The sequence below is a fragment of the Centruroides sculpturatus genome, unplaced genomic scaffold (assembly GCF_000671375.1).
Source record: "Centruroides sculpturatus isolate CEXI.00-Female unplaced genomic scaffold, Cexi_2.0 scaffold1034, whole genome shotgun sequence".
Lineage (NCBI taxonomy): Eukaryota > Metazoa > Arthropoda > Arachnida > Scorpiones > Buthidae > Centruroides > Centruroides sculpturatus.
In genome coordinates this window covers 242,855-266,523 of record NW_019385172.1, presented here as the reverse complement: position 1 = coordinate 266,523, position 23,669 = coordinate 242,855, and the positions used below count along the sequence as shown (strand labels likewise).

Genomic DNA, 23,669 nt, shown 5'->3' with positions numbered 1-23,669 from the left:
AAAATAGAAAAAAAAGTAAAGAACTTACGAACTATATGAAAACTAAAATATGGCTAACAGCCACAATAGTGTGTTTCTTTTTATGCAAGTAGAAAAGCAACTTCCCATAAGATGACAAAAATGCAACTTAAGATCCTCATAAAAAACAATACCCAATTACTGCTTTGGTTAATAGGCCTTTTGATATGTCAGCTTGGTGTTCCTTTAGACAGGTAGTAATGTGCCGATATGTGGCTTCTATGTATTCTGATTCTTCATTGGATCTTTGGTCCGTAAGTGGGATAGAATATACTCCTGGCAAGTATTGCCAGGTCTGTGGATCTTTGGCATTTCTAATTAGATTAAATATGGGTGGGCTCCTTTTGAGATCCACATTGATATTGTAGTTGCAGGCTGTTTCTCTGTATATAGGAGCTCTGGCAGTGCACTGTGGGACCAGATGGCACTTTTTGTGTCCAATAAATAATAATAATGATGACATATATAGTAGCTAATGTTCATTATATGTTACCACCTTGTATGTATCTGGAGTAGGTTGGGATGCATAGCATGATGTTCGATGAGCCCTTTGATGATATTTTTATTGAAACCGTGACTGACTGCTTGTTTTATAATGATGTCAAATTCTCGTTCTCTTTGTCTCCAATCTGATTTGTGTGTGTATGCTCTACAGACCAAGGAGTTAAATGCAGCCAGCCTAAAAGAATAGGGGTCTTGAGAGTGTGACCATATGAAAATGGAGAGATATGTGGGTTTCCTGTAGATCCCTGTGGTAATACATCCATTATTTAATCTTTAGTCTATTACCAGGAAGTGAGCTTCCCTTTGCTTGTGTTGTTCAAAGTTGAGAAGTAACCTATATGAGTTATTATAAAGTCATCCAATAATTGTTGTATAACGGGCTCATTGTGCCGTAAAATGAAAATACCATCAACATATCTAGAGTATATAGTGATGCAATCTTGATACATAAGGATGATGGTGGTTTCCAGCTTGTGGATGACTAATTCACATAAGGTGCCTGAAAGGGGGCTTTCCATTGGAGCTTCCCTGTTTTGTAAGAAAGTATCAACTTCAAAGGTGATATTTCATATAAAACAGGAGTTAGTGGAGATATACAAGGGGATCGCAAGAAAAAAGATATCAACTATAAAGAGGATAGTGCAATCCCTTGTGACAATTGCTCAATATTTTTGTATATAAAATTAAATTGTCAGTTACAAAGACTTTGTTTATGAGCTTCTAGAATGTTTCTTTGCCCATTATTGCCTGGAGGGGCAATAAATCCAGTGGGGAGCAGAAGAGGGTATATATTAAATTTTGGTTGACACAGTGACTCTATTTTATTTTTGGTACCATTATGGGAAGAACATGAAGGAAACCAGTGAAAATAGGACTGTGCAAAGGAAGAGTTATAAAAGTCACTGGACTCTGCTCCAATCGATGAGACAACCAGGAGAAGACAGCGATTATGTGATATGAAAATTTGAGGAACTTCTCATGCACTAGTCTCCTCTCTCCTGTATTTTTGATTGTCCACTGACGGTAGGATTGTCATGTAAGAAAATTTGTAGATTAGACTAATATGTAATTATCTCAAAAAGATGAAATGTCTGAATGTAACAGGAATCTAAAGTGTTGTAATATTTGAATACCATCTGAATATCATGTATATCAGATTTGATGTTTATGTGAGGCTCTGGACAGGTACGAACCCTCACTAAAATTCGCGTTAAAATAATTTTTTTTAAAGAAAAAATATAGTAGTTAGAAATAGATTTTTTATATGAAAATGCAATGCAACTTTTAAACAATAGAAAAATGTAAGTCCGTCGACCATTTCCAGTTGGAGATTGAATTAAACACTGATTTTGACCTCTCCCGCGCCCCCGAAAGGTTTCGAATTGTCATCAGGTGACAAGGAGAGACCAATCGGAAAGTGGAACTGGAGGAAAACAGATAAAACCCCAGAAATTCAAGGATGCAACGGCTTCTCCTCCTCAAAGTTCCAAGTGGCAGATCTATTGTAGTGCGCATGTCTTGTCCTCATCTTCATCTCCATCTCCTGACCTCGGATTGACATCTTTCCATCAATGGAAGTTGACCACATCGTCCTGGAGTTGTCAAGATGCCGATGGAATTGGCCATTTGTGAACCAGGACACTCCTTCAAAATGGGACTACCTTGGCAAGGAGAGGAAGACCCAGAGGCCATAGCTGACGTAGAACTTCCAAGATTGCGGAAATCTTGTAAGCTTCTTTCGTGTTTAATAAACAGGTTGTGTTGTTGTAAACGAGGCATCTATGTGTCATTGATTGTTACTGCTCGGCAGTCCAAACGGTAAGGGAGACGATGATGATATATATCGCATATTATTGTTAAATTATGTGTTTTTAAAATTTTCCCCCCTCAGCCCCACATTAACTCAACTTTGTTTTGAGAAAATAAAAACTTACACCTGAAGCTGTGGAAAATATATATTAATTCAACAGAAACATCACATTCCATGCAAGATGCTAAGTACAACTTTTCCACCAATCAGCAACTATCAACTATCCTCCAATCAGCTACAGTAACTTAGACATTAAGATCTGTTCAAAAAACATGCAATTCAAATTTATAACACCAGTCTGAAGATGTCATTTTAAAAATGGACAAAAATGTTCACTTTCTAAAGTGAGGAGTTCTTTTGCTGGTTTATTGGTTTAGTGATATAGTGGAAATTTTATTATTAAGATTCTCTATTTTTAAATCCAAAACTTTGAATATGATGATAACAGAAATTAATAATTTATGTTTGTAATATACAATACTTTACAGAATGTTATATTAAAACTAATGAAAACAATTGAGTGTAGATTGAATGTTAATATATTTAATAAATTTTACTTTTTTTAAAGCTTCTAGTTTAGTATTTTTACTGTGTTTTATTATTCTCTTATTCTACAATGTGGGTTGTTTAAGACTTATTAAACCTTAGATTGAAGAATTTAAACCAGAACTAACAATCTATTCTCATTTTTTGGCCTGCAATTTTATTTTATCTCCAAAATGCATTTCAGGCCTTAAGCCCCTCTTTAATTGGAGTATACACAATTTAATTTTTTTAGTTGATCTTAAAAACCTCACAATTTTCTTATGATTCAAGTAATTACAGTTTCTTTGGTTTGTTCTTAAAACTTGTCAAATTATCTTACAGTTCAGGCAATTTAGTTTGTCTTAAAAACATCTTGATGATACAAGTAATTACAATTTTTTGGTTGACCCTGACAATTACAATTTTTGCAAGAAAATATATTTTCTATTATATAGTTCATCACTTAAATCACACAAAAGTATTTTATTTTGTCATTTGTGAGTTGTGTCACCTTTGAAACTGTGATAATGTGATGATGCTTAAAGAAACTGTGGATAATATATTTGTTCGCAAAAATCAGCATACTGCTGCTCATGTTTCAATTGCTGCTCGTCTCTGTGCTGTTCTGCAGATTTTCTCTGCTTTGCTGGAATTTGTTAAAATAATTTGGCAGTTTGGAAAATATAGTTGGAATTGCATTTTTGCTTAACTTTGGAATCTTCCTTTCAAGTTCCATTATGGTTCCATCAATGTTCTTGTACACATCTTTCCTCAGATGTCAGAAGGTAAAAAATGCTGTTTACAAATGATGCTATGATCAGTTGGAGTTCATTTATCTCTTGGAATATTTTGTATCCAACATTGACATAATATGGGATCTTTATGAAATTAAAATAACATTTAAATAACTAATTGATGTAGATTTATAATTTTCTTTGCATTTAAGTACGCAACACTTTTTAGTCATTTTAAATTAAATGAAACAGCATTAGGCCTAAATCCATGGGATTAGGCTTTCAATGTATAAAATCAAAACTTATTAAGTTCAACAAATAAAATCAATATTTAAAAAAGAAGCTTGGAATAACAATAACAATCAAAAAACAGATGAACTTACATTTACATAAAATATCAACAAAATAATCATAAAAGTAACTATGTGATTGAAAACGAAAGCACAAGCAAAAGCACACTACTGTATTAGTAGACAAATGTTCTGAAAACTGTCATTTGAAGACTCTTCAGCTAAACTGGCCCTGAACAAATCCATTAAAATTGCATTGGTGGGTCATATAATAAATTATATATTGTATGTATATTCTTATTTTTCACACCTTGCTAACTCAGACTTTCATAAACTTAGACAATCTTCATACCTATCAGTAATGGTGCTAGGATTTTCATTCTGGGAGGGTAGAGCGAGATGGAACATTGCTTTAGTTGTACAGAATTATCTTCAAATACTAATTTTTAAAATTCAGCAATCAAATATAAAGTCCAGTAGTTCTATTAAAGCCAAATTATTGCCAGATTAGATTGGACTATACCTAGGCTTAAGTAAGTTAACTCAATTCAGTACAGATTACTCCCAAGAACTTTCAAATTTACCATTCCTCAATGAAACAATTTTAAATGAGAAGAATTTTAGTTATAAGAATGAAATCTTCAGATTGTATTTGTAGCTCCTCTGATGATAGACTGACTGACTGACTGAAAGTTCTTGAGAATGATTCATGGTGAATTGAGTTATTTAAGCCTTCAGTGCAAAAGACTCAATAAAGCAATGAAAAGTAGATAATTTAGAGTTGGAGTTTTAGTTAAGGATTATGTCTGATATTTTGAATTTTATTTTATGTATATCTTAGAATATGATAATATATTCTAGAAAACATAATTCCTCCCCCCAGAAGAAGCAAACCACAATCAGCATCTGACTTGGTATTATCTAAAATACCATTTGAAGAGAAAAGAGCAACTTTGCCTCGCTCAGCAGATTATAGCCAAGTAGTTAAACGACCAGTAAGCATCACAACTTATCAATTTTACATCATTAAAATCTCTAGATGTAAACTCTGAAAATTTATTTTAGATATCTGCCACTCTTGCTCTTGGAGAAGATCTACAGGATTGGGGAAAAGTCACGTCTGCACCAGATGTTAGAAGTGTTAACGTCTGGGAGAACATTAAACAGTCACAAACAGAATTTCAAGAGGAAAATATTTTGGTTGAAGATTATGTTAAAAAACAGAGTGATCATTATTTATCTGAGTTAGTGGCCTATTTTTAATTAATAAAAATTTTCAATTAAAAATTTAAGTTATAAAAATTAAAAAAAAGTAAGAATTTAATTCAGTAATAATTTTGTATTTATAACAGTGTTCACCAATCAAAGGCTGTTCCACTTCAGACATCTAGTCCAACACAATTACAAGCAAGTGGAACTGTTGCATCATCTCAAATTCATCCTCATTTTCCATATTCTCAGCCATCATATACTACAGCTGTTCCTCATCTTTCATCTGTCTATTCTTCAAGTTGTCCACAATGCTATGTACATTCTTGGTCAAATTTAACTCCTACTGCCAACTGGCCAACAGAAAAAGAAGACTTGGCATTGCATAAACATGGAATGAAGCGCAGCCATAGTGCTATACATGATCCATCTTCAGTACATCCAGGTAAAACAATAAATATTTTATAATTAATCAAATTTAATTATTTTTTTAGTTTACATTAAGTTTTTTGAAATGAATGGATGGTGTACTTAATAAACATATATTATATATATCATATTTAATATGCAACTTTTGTCCAAAGCAAAGACTAAAAAAATCATTCTGCATCTTATATGCAAAATTGTGATCTTTCATAGACATAAATTTCCTAAGTGGCCTTCAGTATGCTACAAGTAACCTCTACCTAGCCCACCTCTAACTAAACAATAACATTTTTATTCAACATATTATTATTTGCTATAGATAAACAGTTTTTGCATGTATTCATGTAGAATATTTTAATCGAAATAACTCTTTTTTTCTCCTGATAAATTAAAGTGTGTATTTTAATTTTACTATTTTAAACCAGAATACAGTGAAAAAATTCAGATACCTAGTGCCGAAGATGTGGGATAGCTTAATTAAATACATTAAATACTTTTTCCTAAACATTCTGCACTGAAAATGGAGGTGTATCCAGGGGACTGGCCACCTGGCTACCAGCTTTTCTCAGTAGGCCATCATTTTCAGAGGGCCAACCGACCATCACCAAAAAATTAATACAAGAAAATAATATAATAAGAATAAAACATAGCCTAAGTTTTTGAATTCTATATTTTCATAGCAAGAATCCTGTATTTGTCTCTTGCTTGATGCATTGTTGATATTGTTGCAAAATTGTTTAATAATGGGATGTATTCCAGTTTAGTATACATTATTATGTGTTTCTTTCTTTAAAAATGATATTATCTAAAAATATTCAGAAGTACTACTATGTTGGTCTAATTTAAGTGTTAAGCCATATGAATTACTTAATTTTGTTTAAAAAATGCTTTATGTCTGGTTTCATACATCATTTTATCAGGATGTCATCAATATATTTGTTGTATAATATGATGTTCTGTATGAATTCAGGAATTATTTTCTTCTGAAGATTACAAATGACTAATTCACAAAGGTCCCCTTAGAAGTGTCTACTAGGGTTTCTCATTTCCCAGTCTTTTGCTTGTTCTGAGATTTTGGAAAAAATGTGAACTGTTTCCTGGGATTCCAGGAAATCCGAGAATATAATTAATTATTTTTAAGCTATACAAAATATCTTGAAATCAAATGATATATGTAATTATTTTTCATTTTTTAAAGTAATTTAATACATTCTGCAACCTCCAAAATCATATTAATAATGCTGTGTAAGATATATATTAAAAATTATCTTTGAATTACATAGAAATTTTCACAAATAGAAAAAATGTATTAAAGTTTGTTGGAAACTGCATACAACAACAACAACAAAAAATACTTTGAATTGAGTTGAAAATTTAAAAAATGAACTTAGATCAAACTTCTAATTTAAAAGGTAATTTTTGTTTTTTAAATAAAACATATTATAAAATATTATTATAAATTTTTATAATAAGATTTTAAAAAGCAAAGATGGTCAATACTCCAATCACTCAATCTGATTCTTATTTTAGTAATGAAAAGTCCTGCTACCAAGAATGCCCTTTCCAATTCAATTGATGTGAATGGAATCATGTTTAATACATTTAAGATAAGATAGATGTTGTGTGTTTTTTTACCTGTAACCTGGAAGATTTTTAGTTTGTTTTCAAGATTGTAGTACTTCTTTTGCTCTCTAGTATTCTTGATTTGTCTACTTTTTGGCTGCTTTAATAGAAACATCAAGTTTATAGCCCAATAATTCGGCAGTTCGCTTGTCTTTAATAATCAGGTTTATGAAGAAAAACTTCATACTTGCTGACTTTGTACTCGTTTGTTTCTTTGACCAATTTTCACAACCTGGTATTATGCAGTTATTGAAATTACTGGGCATGGTTAAAAATTAAGACAGCATAAGCACAATTATTCCAGATATTACAGGTTCTGACAAGTAAAGAATTTTCAGAGTCCTACCACAAATAAGTCACGTATTGATTATTGACCATTTGTGACATGAGCAACGAGCAAAAATTTAAAAAATTAATCAGTAGGTTTAAAATTAAAAAATACAAATGCATTCTGACAGTTTATGAGTTAATTATACTTTCTATTTGCAAAATGTCCTCAACCTTAACACAAAATAAGAAAAAAATGAACTTTTAAGAAATTTGTGAGATTTCCCAGGATGAGAAAAATTTCCCAGGTTAAAAAACAACTGGGATCCCAGAATTCTGTTTGAGAAACCCTAGTATCTACCTTTCAGTACATATTTGGTTCATTAATAAACCTATTTATGAAGAAATCACACTTAATAAGAGTACAAGGATAGCTTACAAACTGTTGCAACATGATATATCACAGGTGTGGGCAAACTTTTATCCCTTAGGGGCTACTTTTTCGGTAAAATATAGTCTGCGGGCGACTATGAATATGGACAAACAATTTTAGGATTTTTCAAATATTTCATAGATATTTTAATAAATAATTAACAAGAATTTCAACTAAAAAAATATTATGGCAAATAAAGAAAACAAATAATTATATTTTTTTATTTTATGAAGCACAATAATGTTTATTAAATTAAAAAAAATTACAATGTAAAGAAATAAATACACAAAAAAAATTTTAGCAAATAAAGGAAAAAATGTTAATTATGATTTTTTTATTTTTTGAGATGAAATACTTATTAACTTAAAAAAATTACACTGTAAATAAGCAAATGAATAAAAATGTTTAATTAAACGAAATCTGACATTGTGCAGCAAGTTTTTCAAAATTTGGCTCATATGAACTTAAGGCAATTCTCAAACATGATTCCAAATGTTGATCTGTTAATTGCAATAGATTTTTTGTTTTGATCACATTCATAAATGAAAATGTGGATTCACATAAATATGCTGATCCAAAGAAGGCATTGAAACGTGCAGCAATTGTCCAAATATTTGGATATTTATCATTGTTTATCAGTTTTCAAAAATTACAACATGAAACCAGTGACTTAAGATTTATGTCACATTTAATATTTATTATTTCTTCTTCCAAGCCTGCTAAATTTGTAGTACCGAGAAAGTTGTTTAGTTTCTAAGCTACACTTTCAACATTGATGTTGTCATTAAATGGGCAATACAAAATACTGGCAATATCTTTAAGTTCACTTAATGTTAGAAATCTTCTTTCAAATTCTTTTAGAAGCAGTGCAATAATATTGGCATATTTGTTGTAAGTAAGATTCTTTTTATTTTTAGACTCATCAGCCAGATTTTGATAATGCTTTAAATCACGATGTTTTAATTGCATTGCAAGCATATTTAGTTTCTCTTTAAATGACTTCAAAATGCTTATCATATCTATTATTGTTTTATCTTTACCCTGTAGTTGCAGATTTAATTGGTATAATTTTTCAGTAACATCACAGAAAAAAGAAAGATCAAGAAGCCATTTTTGATCATTTAATTGTGGATATGATTCACCTTTAGTTTGTAAATATGAGCGTATTTGTGGCAGAAGTTCTCTAAATCTCATTAAAAATGTAGCACAACTTAACCATTTTATGTCAGTATGTAGTAACAGTTCACTGTGTTCATTGCCACATTCTTTCAGCAAAGCGTGAAACTGATGATGTGACAAACTTTCAGATCTTATGGAATTTATTATTTTAAATGCAACATCCATAACATGATCGAATTTCAATACTTTTGAACATAGCACTTGAGTATGTATAATACAATGATAATCCATAAAATTTGGAATGTCATCATCACTTTTACACAGAGCAACGAAGCCACTTTTATTACTGAACATTGCCAGAGCCCCATCAGTGGTTATTGATATCAACTTGCAAATTGGAAAATTTGTACATTCAACATAATTTTTAAACAAATCAAAGATATCCTGACCTCTTGTGTGTTCATGCATTGGAATAATAGTTAATAATTCTTCAGTGGCCGACATATCGAAAACCATTCAAATAAAAACACATAATTGTGCAGTGCTGATATAGTCTGTAGATTTGTCAAACTGCAGTGATAATGCAATGCATTTATTAATGTTTTTATGTAAAATATCTTCAAGATTTTGGCTAATTCCTTCTGTTCTACACATAACAGTATTTTGCGATAACGACATATTTTCGATGGATGCCATTATTTCTGATTTATTTTTAAAATCTTGATACAACACTTCTCCAACTTTAATAAAAGCCTCTTTCCATACTTCCCCGTCTTGAAACGGTTTATTATGTTTAATTAAAGTATCAGCAGTTTTGAATGAGGCAATCGTAACAGTCTTTGAGTTCATGTTGTATTTAAAAAAGCTATTTTGTTGCACAGTTAATTGTACCTTCAGTTGTTGCATTTTGGCCTTTCTTAACGCAGTACTACGTGGATAATCTTCTTCATAGTTTTTATGAACTTAGAAAATGTCTTTCAATGTTTGCTTTCTTAGGCAAAAAGCTACTGTTGCATTGCAAACAAAACACACACATTTATCTTTTATCATAGTAAAGAAATAATCTTCTTCCCATTCACTGTGATAATGATAAGTTTTTATTTTTTTTCTGGCCTGTACAGTAGAGTCCCGAAAACTCTGTGTAATGTGGACCGAAGGGTGACCGAGTTTGTGAAAATGCCGGGTTATCGGGAATGGGGTTAAAAAAGAATAAGTACGAGTGTTTCCTCAGAAAATACTGTACTATACTTGTATGTATTGTTTGTTTGAGAATACAACAGAGAATAAACTACCCAAATACCCTTAAACAAAGGAAAAGTACGTACTTTATGAAGGCATAGAGCCTTTACTACATGAAAATGAAAATTAATGAATACACAGTGTACAGTAATTTACCTGATAAGACAGACCACAGAAAAATACTTTATGAGTCATAAAGCTGTCTATAATGAAAATTAACTAGGGGTTGTTTTGCCCTGCCAGGGTGTGGCTGAGTTATCAGGACTGCTGGGTTATTGAGTGCCGAGTTTTCGGGACTCTACTGTACTTGGTTTATTCATTCTAAAATAATAGGGTTAAATATTAATAATATTTAAAACAATAATTGATAAACTAACATGCCTGCTTCTGTTCCCTGTATAAATAAATAAAAAAAACTAAAATTGAAAGTAAATACAAGTGCACAAACAAGGAGTAACAAGNGGTTTATTCATTCTAAAATAATAGGGTTAAATATTAATAATATTTAAAACAATAATTGATAAACTAACATGCCTGCTTCTGTTCCCTGTATAAATAAATAAAAAAAACTAAAATTGAAAGTAAATACAAGTGCACAAACAAGGAGTAACAAGTGGATTGAAGCCAGGGGCTGTCACGTTATTGTCTGACACATGATTTTGTGCCATTTTATGCGATTGCCATTTATATGTGCATGCATTAGCATTCATTTGCATTGTTAATCAGGATAAATACAAGCAGTATGGTTATGTTGCACAGACAGTCTATTATTGTAAGAATAAATTATCGAATTAAGATTTTTAAACATTAATTTAAGTGAAAGCAAATTATTCATCTTTAGCTTTGCAGGCTACTTTCAAAATCTTTGCGGTCGACCACGGTTTACATGTTGGCCATCCCTTATATATCAGATAGGTTGAAATGATAAAGAAGCCATTAATGCATCTTGAGCTCCAGGAATTTGTGACATCTCATTAAGAGATGAAAGAATTGGAAATATTTAGTTTAAGTAGGAGTTAAAAACAAGTCACTTACAAGGGGAACCTGGCAATTTGTCATCACCTATGTCAACAAAATTTTGTGGATATGTAGTATTTACAGTAGAGCGTCGATTATCCGAATGTCGATCAACCGAAAGCGTTCCAGTTGGACTGTGTTGTGCTGAATCAAACGTTTTTGATACTAGATTAACTTATAAAGTATAATTTTTTTGTTTTTATATTTTTCAATATATTTATTATGTTTGTACAAAATGAAATAATTTTTAACGATACAATAGCCATGATTATTATTATAAAAATTTTTGTTAGGATTAACATCAATGAAAATTCAAAACGAAGCGACACACAATGGAGAAAAATTTAAACATGGGATATATTAATATACTATATTAATAATGTATTTTTTTGTACATAATCGGTTATCCGAAAAATTGATTTTCTGAACAACCCCAATCCCCAATTGATTCGGATAATCAACGCTCTACTGTGCTTGTACTTAAACTCTACCAAAACTTCAGGACTCACTATTCAGGCATTCTCAAGAAAATTAGGATAAAAGTTTTCTAAAACCATTAATACTAATATGGAAGACTGGTTTGTGAAGTAGTGACACAACATGATTAGTTAGTGTCACATGAGGAAGCTTTGTTTTTGTTTTTATCTCCTTATGTGAAGTTTCTTTTTTGTTTTACATTTGTAATATAATCTTAATAACTTTAAATTTCTTGTGTTCAATTTTTAAGGACATTTAAAATACATATTTTACTTTGATCACTCCATTTTTAGAAAGCACATATAACAACATTATAATCACATTTTGTATTATTTAATATAATGTAGATTTCTATAGATTTCTTAATTGAAATATTACAGCCATACGTAAAAAAATGAAATGTTTTTATTAATAATAGATTCACGGGGTTGTCGAACAAATTCTCAAATATATGACAAAATTTTTGTACATGATTAAGATATTCCATTTTGCCAATTAAAACTTATTCTGCCAGGATAGTTTAATTGCCAAGGTCCCCCAGGTTCATACTCATCTTTGTCGGCCTTGAGATGTTTCTTTTAATAGACAGGTTAAAAATTTTTTCAAAAAATGACAAAACTGTAGTTATTTTCTTAAAACCAATAGCAAAAATGTGGTTAAAATATGATATCTAATTCACAACCAGTTGAGCACACCAGTTTTTTGTGACATGTTGAAATATGCATGGTTTGAGTTTCAAATAACATAAGAAAGAAACATTTTCAAAAACGTTCATGAAAGTATTTTTAACCTTCTGTTGTTAAAACAAAATATGAAAACTGTTTAAATGAAATAGCAAAGATTATATGTGCACAGTGCAATGAGCCATTTTGTTTTAACTTTTGTTTTATGATAAAATACTACCCAAAATGCTATTATATTATTGTGAAACAGTCATTGTATGTTTATTGCATATACATATATATATATATTTTTTTTTCATCCAAAACGAAAACTTTAAATTATAGAAAAAGAAAAAGAATCTTCTCACAAAAACCTTTTATTCAAAACAGCTGGTTTCATAGATGTTGTAGGAAAAGAATTTAAATTCCCTGATGTTTTATAATGAATAATAAATTTTATTTTCAATAATTAAAAATGGCATAAAAATTGTATGTAAGAAATTTAAAAGTGATAAGATAAGATTAAATTATAAGTGTAAATTTTTATGCTAGTGATTTTTCTTTTTTCAATTACATTTGACATTTTGAAAAATGTCAAGTGTAATTGAAAAAAGAACATGCATTAAATTTTGTTTCTGCAATGGAATTACTGCTACAAAAATGATGAAAATGTTACAAAAAGCCTTTGATGATGATAATCTATCAAAAACAAAAGTTTTGAGTGGTACAAGATATTCAAAGAAGGCAGAGAATGAGTTGAAGATAAACTGCATTCTGGTAGACCGTCCAATTTGACTGATGACACATTGCTTGAATCAGAGATTTGGTGCTCAATGATTATCGTTTAATAATTAGGGACATTATTGAACACATTCTGATATCATTTGGATTTTGTCAAGCAATTTTAAAAGATTATTTGGGCTTGCAGCATGTTGCTTCTTGAGTTGTTCTGAAGACGTTGAATTTTTTCCAAAAACAATGTGTTTGAGTGGCCAAGGAAATGCTTTTTCAAGGTAAATCATTCTTAAAATACATTTTAATGGGTGATGAAACATGGGTAAATCCACATTTCATCAACAGTTCAACAATGGTGCCTGAAAGATGAAATGAGACTGAAAAGACCATGTCAATGTTAGTCAAAAATCAAGATCATGTTGATTGTTTTCTTTGATTGTTGTGGTGTTGTGCAACACAAATTCTTTCTGACTGGCCAAACTGTCAATAAAGAATAATTGAGTGTTTTGCATCACTTACATGAAGCAATTTGCATAAAACAACCAAATTTATGGTAAGAAAACTCATGGATTTTTCACCAAGATAATGTACCTTCTCACTATACTCTTTTTATTCATGAATTTTTGGTAAAAAATTTATTTGGTCAAAAAAACAATTCCTCAAGCTCCATATTTGTCCAATATGGCACCATGTGACTTTTTCTTGTTTCCTCAACTAAAATTTCCACTTTGTGGTCACCATTTTGAGTCAGTTGATGTCGCAAAACAAAATTCACTGCAAGTCACAAAGATATTTCACAAAAACAACTTTAAAGATTGTTTTGAGGATTGGAAAAAATGTTAGCATAAGTGCATTGCAGTGGGGGAGGGGATTACTTAGAAGGGGATGAAATAAATTTTAATGAATAAAATTCAAATCTTGCATTTTATTGAATCATTCCTGATAGTTTTTGTTCATGAGTATATAGAAGCATGTACAGTTTGCTGCGGCAAATGAGGTAATTACACTAATTACAGTATCGGAAGGCAAACAAAACCATTGCAACAGAACAGTAAATAATACTGGAGATACTACAGAAATGGACAGTGCAGAAAAGCTGTGCTGCAATGACATAAATAATGATTGTACTGTGGTAAATGCACATGGTGAGAGTAACCTAACAAAAAGAATGAGCATACAGAGTACAGCAATGTTGCTTTTAATTCACCCACGCTTAGATTTTACAAGATTTTTTAAGATTCCGACATCACTCCTTAGTTTCCTTTTTTTTACATAAAAATTCTGCGAAATCCTCGGGCGGAACCGTTAATTAGTATCACGCGACAAATGAGCAACCAGAATATCTTGTGACAAACGAAGAAGGAAGACTTATATCTAAATACTTAAAACTACTTACAAATACACCCAAAAGGTGGGGTGGAAGAAAAGATAGAAAGTGAGGCAGATGGATATATGATGATACAGGAAAAAGGGTACCCAAAATCTTTGATGATCACATGGTGAATTTTTCTGAATTATTCGTCCATGCATGGTATATGCAGAATATAGCCGATTCCTTTCAAGTTCTCAATATACGTTTTCCAAATGTTCTCTTATTGAGTTATTTCAAGATCCTCTAGGAAGTTTCTCTTTAGGCCTATCGCCTCCCTTGTTTCACCTTGTTTCACACACATCTTCTCTCTCTGACCACAAACCATAAAGTGTCCTCATATCAAAAATTCACTATACCTTTAAAATGCAGTCTAGTTTACATCTGTCGAACGTTTTCGGTCTGTCGAACGTTTTAAAGGTATAGTGAATTTTTGTTAAATAGTAATGCAGTTAGAGATAGAATGAATAGAATGTCCTCATATCTTGCATTTAGCCCTCCAGGCTATCCCTTTCTATTGTCCAATCTAGGTCGCCACCACCTGCACAATTGAGAAGTTCCTGGAAGGTGATAAACAATGGAACAAAGAGCAGAGAGATGACAGAAAATAAGGACAACTAACTTAACAACTAACATGAAAATAATATATAACAATATGGCCGACAGCTACAGTACTATACAAACAAAAGTGAGTATGGCAGGAAGCAAATTCACACAAGCCAGGGAGTTAGACATTTACTTGATTAGAAGTCCTACAGTTGCTGAGCTAGAGGGACTTCATTAAGTCCCTAGAAGAGCTATAAATATCCTTGTTGATGAAGAACTGTTGTAGGAGATGGGCCAATTGATTCCATCATTTACTAGATAAAGAGGGTGCTCCTTGCAATGATTTATAGGGGAAGAGTGTTTTATCCTCTCCCATAGAGCTAGGATTATTCTAAAAGGCAATTAGTGAGAGAATGCATCTTAAGGGCTGCTTCTATCACTTGCATATAGTCTTACTTTACAGCAGCAATGTTGTTGGCAGGAATGGAATTTAAAATGGTTTTCACATGATGATTCAGTTTATTGATGATGTCTTCTTCAGAAAAACTCTTATTTACAGTAATATCTGAAGCATTATCAGTCACTTCACTGTGGACATAATTGTTAAAAGCAGGGCTGTGGAGTCGGAGTCGTGGAGTTTTGATGCTTTAGCCGGAGCCGGAGTCGGAGTCGGAGTCGAATGGTAAGGAAAAGTCAGAGTTGGAGTCGGAGTTGGAGTCGGTAGATTTTTACGCGACTCTACAGCCCTGGCAGGGCTGTGGAGTCGGAGTCGGATTCAGAGTCGGAGTTGTGGAGTTTTGGTGTTTTAGCCGGAGTCGGAGTCGGATTGGTAAGGAAGAGTCGGAGTCAGAGTTGGAGTCGGTAGATTTTTACGTGACTCCACAGCCCTGATTAAAAGTTTCCTTTCTTGAAAAGCAAATAACAAGTGAGCTTTTGTCCATACATGGCACCACCAACTGTGGTATATAAGGCATACTTGTATAGGAGAACAAAAGGCTTTATTCTTTTTTGCCCACAATTTCATACAAATCATTGAACATACGAAGATGAAAATAGCAGAACTCATCTGTATAAGAAGCACTACTGAACACTGTGTTTGGGACAATCTAGCAGGTTTGATAAACATGAGCAGAACAGTCACAATAAAACAAAACAGTAGTTCACTAATAATTCAACATTTTTACTTTTCTAGCTGTTATATATAACAGAGTGATCAGTCAAAAAACTGATGTCTCTAGATTTTTACATGTTTGGATTCAGATTTTTTGCATTTCTTGACATTTCAAGAAATGGAAAAAAATTTGGGGTTTTTTTCTGTACGAATATGTATGGATATTTTGTTTGTGTATGTGAGAACATGATTTTGTTCACCCACTGTAAAGCTTAATAACTCCTGTGCTTTCAGTTGAAAATTTCTGAAATTTTGCAGGGAGGTTTATATATTAGGAGAATTGAATTGAAATTTTCGTGGTTAAAGATCAAGAGGGTGGGGAGAAAATAGGGGTCATGTGTATCTCCAGTAGGGTCGGACTTAACGACAATTTTACTGGTTATTAGCATTTGCAATTTTTTTATAAAACTCATCTCTACCCTTAAAATTAAGCTTTTTGCCATTTTATTAGAACTACTAATATAAAAAGTTTTTAAAATAAAATCTCATAACAGTTGGTGCCACACACAATTTTAACTCTTTCCAGGAAAGTTGTGCAACTCATTGCTAGATTTTTTTGATGGCTTTAGAAAATCTAAATAATATTGTCTTTCTTGTAAATTCAGGAATTCTACAATGTATAGAATGTATTCTATTGATGTGAAGAAACCAAGTAAAATGATCAAAACTATGACAATGTTATACACAACTTCCAAGCTTGCACAGAAGAGTGCATGGATTGGTATCCATGCACTCTCTTCTGTTCAATTGAGCAGATAGATGATGTGGAAACATTTTAAAGTGTGCACTATGGAAACAGCAAAAGATGTATATTGGGTTTTAATAGAAAGGTAGTCAAGAGAAAGGTAGGTTTATGGTAGAATACAGAACTGATGCAAGCTGTGGCTACCGAGAAAGAAACATACCTAGGTATATTGAATGGCAGTATGAGGGTGGATAGATCAAAGAAATGTGAGGTGGTATAAGTAACATGATAGAGTAAGGAGAGGGCAGGTGAAGAATGGATACAAAGGTTGCGAAGTGTGTTTTAGAAAAATAGGAAAGTATTCTGAAAGAAAATGAGAAATATGCATGCTAAAAGAGAGAAAAAAAGGTATAACTTGTATCAAAGATGCAAATGATGAGCTATTATGGGATGAGCAAATGAGCATGAAGTGTGTGACAGATGGTGTGAATACTTTTGAGTGTTTGTTGGTAAAGAGCAGGGCACAGATGAATGAAGGAGCAGATGAAGTATGGAATGATGTAGTTGAGAGTGATGGACATATTCTTGCCACTGAGCTTATGAGTGCTATTAAGAAACTTAAAAATGGCAAGTCTGTGGTGTGGATGGGATAATAACTGAGATGCTAAAGTGTGGAGGGATTTATATGACTGACTGAATGATCCATTTATGTAAATTATGTTGGGAGAGTAGATGGTTCCAGAAGACTAGAATAGAGCTGTGATTATGCCTATCTAGAAAAATCACGTACTACTTTAGAAAAGCCTTCGGGACTAGTGTCTGATTGTATTTTACACTTTGCCTGTATCATTGAAGTGTTATCCTAAAGGCTTTATTTTCTTTATTCAAATGAACAAATGAGTGTGTATCAAAGGGTGTGAGTTTTAGGCTGTAAGGGGATATGGCATTACCAACATTCCTATTTGTTCAAGAACCTGTAATGATGCCAAAGAAGTGTGAAGTTGTGCATTATCTTGAAGTAAATGGATTGCATTTAGCCATTTCAGTGGTCTATTTTTATGGATGGCTTCTTGAAGTTTCTGAAATGATGTAAAGTAATGATTGCTGTTTATTGCTGCTCCACAGTTGAGGAAATCAAGCAAAATAGAAAGATCCCAGAAGATATTCACCATAACCTTGTATATTGAGCAATGGCTTTTGAATTTCTTTGGTCTAGGGAAGCTGGAGTGCTGCCACTCCATCAACTAATTCTTGGTCTCTGGATCATAAAAATACAGCTAGTTCATTAATGCAAATATTCTCAAAAAAAAGATGTTGTTTTAAGCTTCAAATGCTATCAACAGTTTTGAATACATATGCAATCTTTTCTCATTCAAATCATCTGTTAATTGACGAGGAAACCATTTGACCCTCACTCTATAGTATCTCAGATTGTGGATAATTTAAACAGTACTGTTACCACAGCCACGTTCCTCAGACAGTGATACTCCAGTCTGCACAAATATTGTCATCTACCCTGTTTTGGTTTTAATCTTTGCCTGCTGTCAATGGCTTTCTGCTATGTGATGTCCTCAACACTAGTTCCATCCTTCTTTAAACTTTTTACCCATTTTTGTACTATATTCACATCAATTTTCATCTCACCATACTCATTTCTGAGCCTTTTACAGATGTTGGCAGCAGTACATCCTTCTTTGCTCAAGAATTTGATGACATAAGTACTCACAGACATCTGTACTCGGTCCAGCATGTTTATTGGAAAAAAATGAATGTTTTTGATCACTTTCAGAGATTTTCTTATAACATGGCCTTGGCCCAATTTACAAGTAAGTCTGGGGGTGTCTCCATGTAGGGATGAGGCTAAGCTTCTACACATCACCTTTGATATACAACAGCTAAGAATAACAGAAGCTATTGAAATTTATAAAACTATACTCAAGGAAAGTTGCATTAATAGTAAAGAAAATATTAACTTAAGCAAGTGTGGCAAGCAATGATATGTTACCTTTAACTGTAGCAAACTTTAAACAACATTGTAAATTTTTTCACCTCAATTACTAGTTATTAATATTTTTCTAATCTATCTCCAATTGTATTATGGAAAGTTGTGTGCATAGTTTAACAAATTTTTATTATGTTATATTTCATCACTAAGTATGTCACATTTATGTTTTGAATTTGAATATCGTCGAGTGGGATATAGAATGTTCCATTCTAAAAAAGTTGTTCAAATAATAGCATTTAATTTATGGAAACACATAATAACTTTATGAAGATTTCTGAAAGTGATTGAAAACATTAGTTCTTTCTAATAAACATGCCTGCTGGAACCAATATGGAAGGTGTCTGTAAGTATTTATATTATTTCCCAGTTTCTGAGGTGTTTTTAGAATTCATATTCTGCTTCATATTGGTCTGGCAAAACCTAGAGTTAAAAAATAATATCAGCTATGCAGGAAGAGTTACTCTAGTTACACTATCTGGTAGTATAAAGGCATCATATGTTGGTTAACAGTTTCCGAGAAAATGTCAAACAGGCATTACTTTTAGAAAAACCCTGTATTATGTTGTTGTTATATTTATATTGTGACTTATAGAACTTATTGACGCAGACCCCAAATGTGGCCAAAAACATTTGTTTATTAAACAGTTACTGCTGGAAAGTGTGAATTTTCTTTATTATACTGGGAATAATATTTTTTGATGTATTTATAACTTACTATTTATAGTATGTAATTTTAAACATTTCAATTGAAAATTTATGATTACAGCTGAAGGTGGCCTAAAATAGGTCTAAAATGTTTTTGTTGTAATAAATAAATTTGGCTTTCTAGTTTCATTTACATATCTCTATAAGTTGTAATTTTATTTTTAGAGTAGACAAAAATTTTTAATTATTTAGGAAAAATAATCTTTTTAATTTTATTTTGTTTTTAAATATTTATATTAAATTATAATCAGTTTTCATTTTATTAAATATTTAATCACAGGATACCATCCTGCTGGTCCAGGACTGTATCCTTATGGTAGCATGGTTCCTCATATCTGTCCACATGGACATCACAGTCCTCATTCCTATGCAACAGATAGTTCTAGTCAATCATCATCATGTCAGAGACGACCAAGAAAGAAACGAAGTAGTTCCAGAAAGAAGAAAACTGAAAGTGATGAACGACAAAAGCATTCTGAATCTGGAAGTGAGTCGGGTGAAGTTGATGTGCATAGTTTCACTTCAGAAGAATTAAAAGGTAAATATACGTACATATATATTTATATATACACATACATAAAGTGAAAGCTCCATTAACGGACCCTCCCAAATAGCGGACACCTCCACTTAACAAACATTTTTACAATCTCCCAACCCTTTAAATAAGACATCTATAATATTTACCTCTAAATAGCAGACATTCTAAATAATGGATGCTGTCATTCCTAACCTACCTTATAAAAACTCTAAGTCCCATCTTCAATATTCTGAAATAATTAATTAGGTATGGAATATTTTAAAATTTAAAATGAAAACAAAGAATTGGTTCAAATACTCTTTCAGACGATGAATTTTGACTGTAGGTGTCAAATAAAGACTGGCTTAAAATAAGAATAGGGAAGTAGGACAGGTTGTAGAAAGCCAAACAATATTCTTTATCTGTTTAAGTTGTCTGGTTAATCTGGTTAAGTTGTCAATTACCATTTATCATCATACATATTAATGCTATTAAACTTCTATGTTATTGTTGGATTAGACAGAATTAGATAACCCAATAAATAGGGTATAACATTTTTTGCAGGGCTTATCACACCAAGGCCGACTGAAAGAAGGACCAGAACTTTTAAAAAAGGGGTGGTCTTTAATAATCACATATCAAATTTAGGTAAGTATGCATTTCGGGTACAAGGACCCCTCATCAAAAATGAATTAAAAAAAACTAGATATTATTTTAGTACCAAACCACACAAGCACCATAGCAAAATTGTTAATCAGTAAACATGGTAGCAATGAACATAATGATCTGGAAAAAAATAATGTAGTTTATTCATTGGATTGCAGTTGTTCACATAAAAAAAGATATGTAGGGGAAACTGGGAGAAAATTAAAGACAAGAATTAAAGAACATATATATGCCATCAAAAATAATTTGATATCATCATCAGTGGCACAACATTGCAACACTGAAAGGTGTGAAATTTTAAAAGATAGCATCAAGTGTATTATGACAGAAAACAATCAACTAAAAAGAAGACTACAGAAACACCTAGAAATTCTGAAGATACAAGAAGACATCAGAATTAATAACAACACGGGACTGAAGCTACATGAGGGGTGGATTGACATTGTTTTCACTTAACCTTGAAACAGATGCTGAACAGATGTAAGAGTATAGGCACATCACCTTGTAAAATGCAGATGGTCAGTGCAGTTGACTTCACAATGGCTTATAGATCGGATGTATTTTGTTTTTGTTAAAATCTGGTGACCAATTGGTTTAATAAGAGTAAGTTCAATGTTAACTTCCCCTTTTTTGTTTTTGGTTTAATATACCTAACAATATTTATTATTAATAGTGTAACCATCTACCAGAATTTGGAAAATGTAGGAGAAACTAAGACATTTACTGGTGGAGTTAATATGTTATACCACATTGTCATTGTATTCTGATTTATACTTGATAATTTAGTTTAGTGTACTGTACGTGTTACATTGAGAAATTGTAAATGCAGTGTACTGCATACGTGGGTTATCCCGGAGTATTGACAGGTTATTGGTATTGTATTTGTTACGTTGTTGCCATGTGTTTGTAAGCTGATGAGGGGTCCTTGTACCCGAAATGCATACTTACCTAAATTTGATATGTGATTATTAAAGACCACCCCTTTTTTTATAAAAGTTCTGGTCCTTCTTTCAGTTGGCCTTGGTGTGATAAGACCTGCAAAAAATGTTATACCCTATTTATTGGGTTATCTAATTCTGTCTAATTTACAGTCGCAGACAAAATGCGTTGTTTATTGTTATTGTTGGAATTAAGCTTATTGTACCAAGAAACCATAAACTTTTTCAAAGTTATTCATTCATTTGAGAAGAACTATAGTACATTAATAATGAAAAAGAAACAGTTTTAAGGTTACAACAACAGTGTTTATTTGGTGAAAGTTTAAAGATCGTGTTACGAAGGCAATTTGCTGATCACTTTAAAGTGTAGGAAGTTATTTGGTTTTACACATTTATGACATAATTTATGAAATTTGCAGCTTTGTAGTGGCTAAAGTGTAATTTTTAATAAATCAGTCATTGAAAAAGGCAAAGATGTTCAAAAAATTACACCTACTTGAGAACTACAAAGCAGACAAATCACTACACTGATTTTTATTAGTCGTTTTGATCATAAATGACATTATAAATGCAAGAATAACAAATATATTTCTTACCCCTTCCAGTGACTAGCAAATTGCTTTTGTAACTCGACATTCAAACTCTCACTGCTTAAACCAACCTTCGTCCACCTGTTTGTTCATAATAACAGTTTCATTTTCTTTATTGTTACTTTCACTCAAGTCATTTTTGATGAATTAATTAATCGATGTTTACATATTTCATAATTTTTATGTTCCATTTAATTAAAGTATCCTGTTCAATCTGTTTACTATTTAGAATTCAATTAAAATGTGATTTTTACAGCTGAAAAGATAACTAATATACTGTAAATATTTTTAATTATATATGCTATGTGTGCCTTTTGGTATATTCACATTCCTAATGCAAATTTAATTTAATGTTTTCGTATTTTATTGTATTTTTCACTTTATAATGACTGGGTTAAAATACAATATGGCCACTGGCATGTAATTCCAAATAGTGGACAAATGTGTAAAACATGACTTTGAATTATACAAGTTCATATTATCTGAACCTTTTTTCAAATTGAAGCTTTTTTGTAATTCTTGAATAAAATTTTGACATCATCATATATAATTTCACCTATTTGTTTACAAATGCATTAATATTATGAGTTATTACTTAGTAATTTAAGATATTTCAAAAAAACTGTCAGTTGGCATGTACTTAATGAAAACATAACCAAATTACATTCAAAGCAAGACCTGAAAATTGCATATGAAAGACACTTAAGTGCTTCAGTAAGAATTGCCACAAATTTCATCTATGGGATCAATGGCTAGTTCTATGGAGTTTGAGTTTACGAAAATCATGTGTTCTGATGAAAACAAGCCTCATTAACAGTTAAAGCTATAAGAATGCATTCTATCACGAATATGCATGTGTATTTAACGGACTTTGGAATGATTGAAACAATAGATTTTTGCAAAAAATGTTCAAAATAATTAAATGTCAACAGATTTCTTATATAAAAACAAAAAAAAATCTTTTCATTGGCAATGTGTATAATGTGTGAATGACCTTGAACAGACAGACGTTCAATAAATCAACACTATAATTGGTAAAACCAAAACTGAAACTGCCACTTGGGCATGGAAATGTTCTTATAAACACACAATATGATGTAAGATTTCAAATTAAGTGATATTTTTGCAGGTCACCAGATCAGATAATAACATCAAGTTTCATTGTACACATATTTTAAATTATCCAAACTAAAATATATATATATATATATATATGAGTAAAAAGAAGGGGTGGAAGAATTTTTACGATTCTTCCATCCCCTTTCTTTTTTTTGGAGTATTGCTTCTTGATCCTATTTAACGCCCATTCTGTGCTTGTTGTTTGAAAAGTATGATGGAAAGTCAAGTTTACTGAATTACCTTTAGTTTCCTGAATATACTTTTTTCCTT

General features: G+C 31.6%; 1 protein-coding gene across 3 annotated transcripts in view; it reads left to right on the top strand.

Annotated features, from left to right (window-relative positions):
- LOC111635722 (titin-like) overlaps window positions 1-23,669 on the top strand; it is a 159,325-nt gene that overhangs the window by 38,679 nt on the left and 96,977 nt on the right. For all 3 annotated transcript variants that reach the window (XM_023380781.1, XM_023380780.1, XM_023380782.1), the window contains 4 exons: window positions 4,743-4,876; window positions 4,947-5,125; window positions 5,234-5,535; window positions 19,850-20,107. In XM_023380781.1, the coding sequence (XP_023236549.1) occupies window positions 4,743-4,876; window positions 4,947-5,125; window positions 5,234-5,535; window positions 19,850-20,107 (873 nt within the window). The remainder of the gene's footprint in view (window positions 1-4,742; window positions 4,877-4,946; window positions 5,126-5,233; window positions 5,536-19,849; window positions 20,108-23,669) is intronic.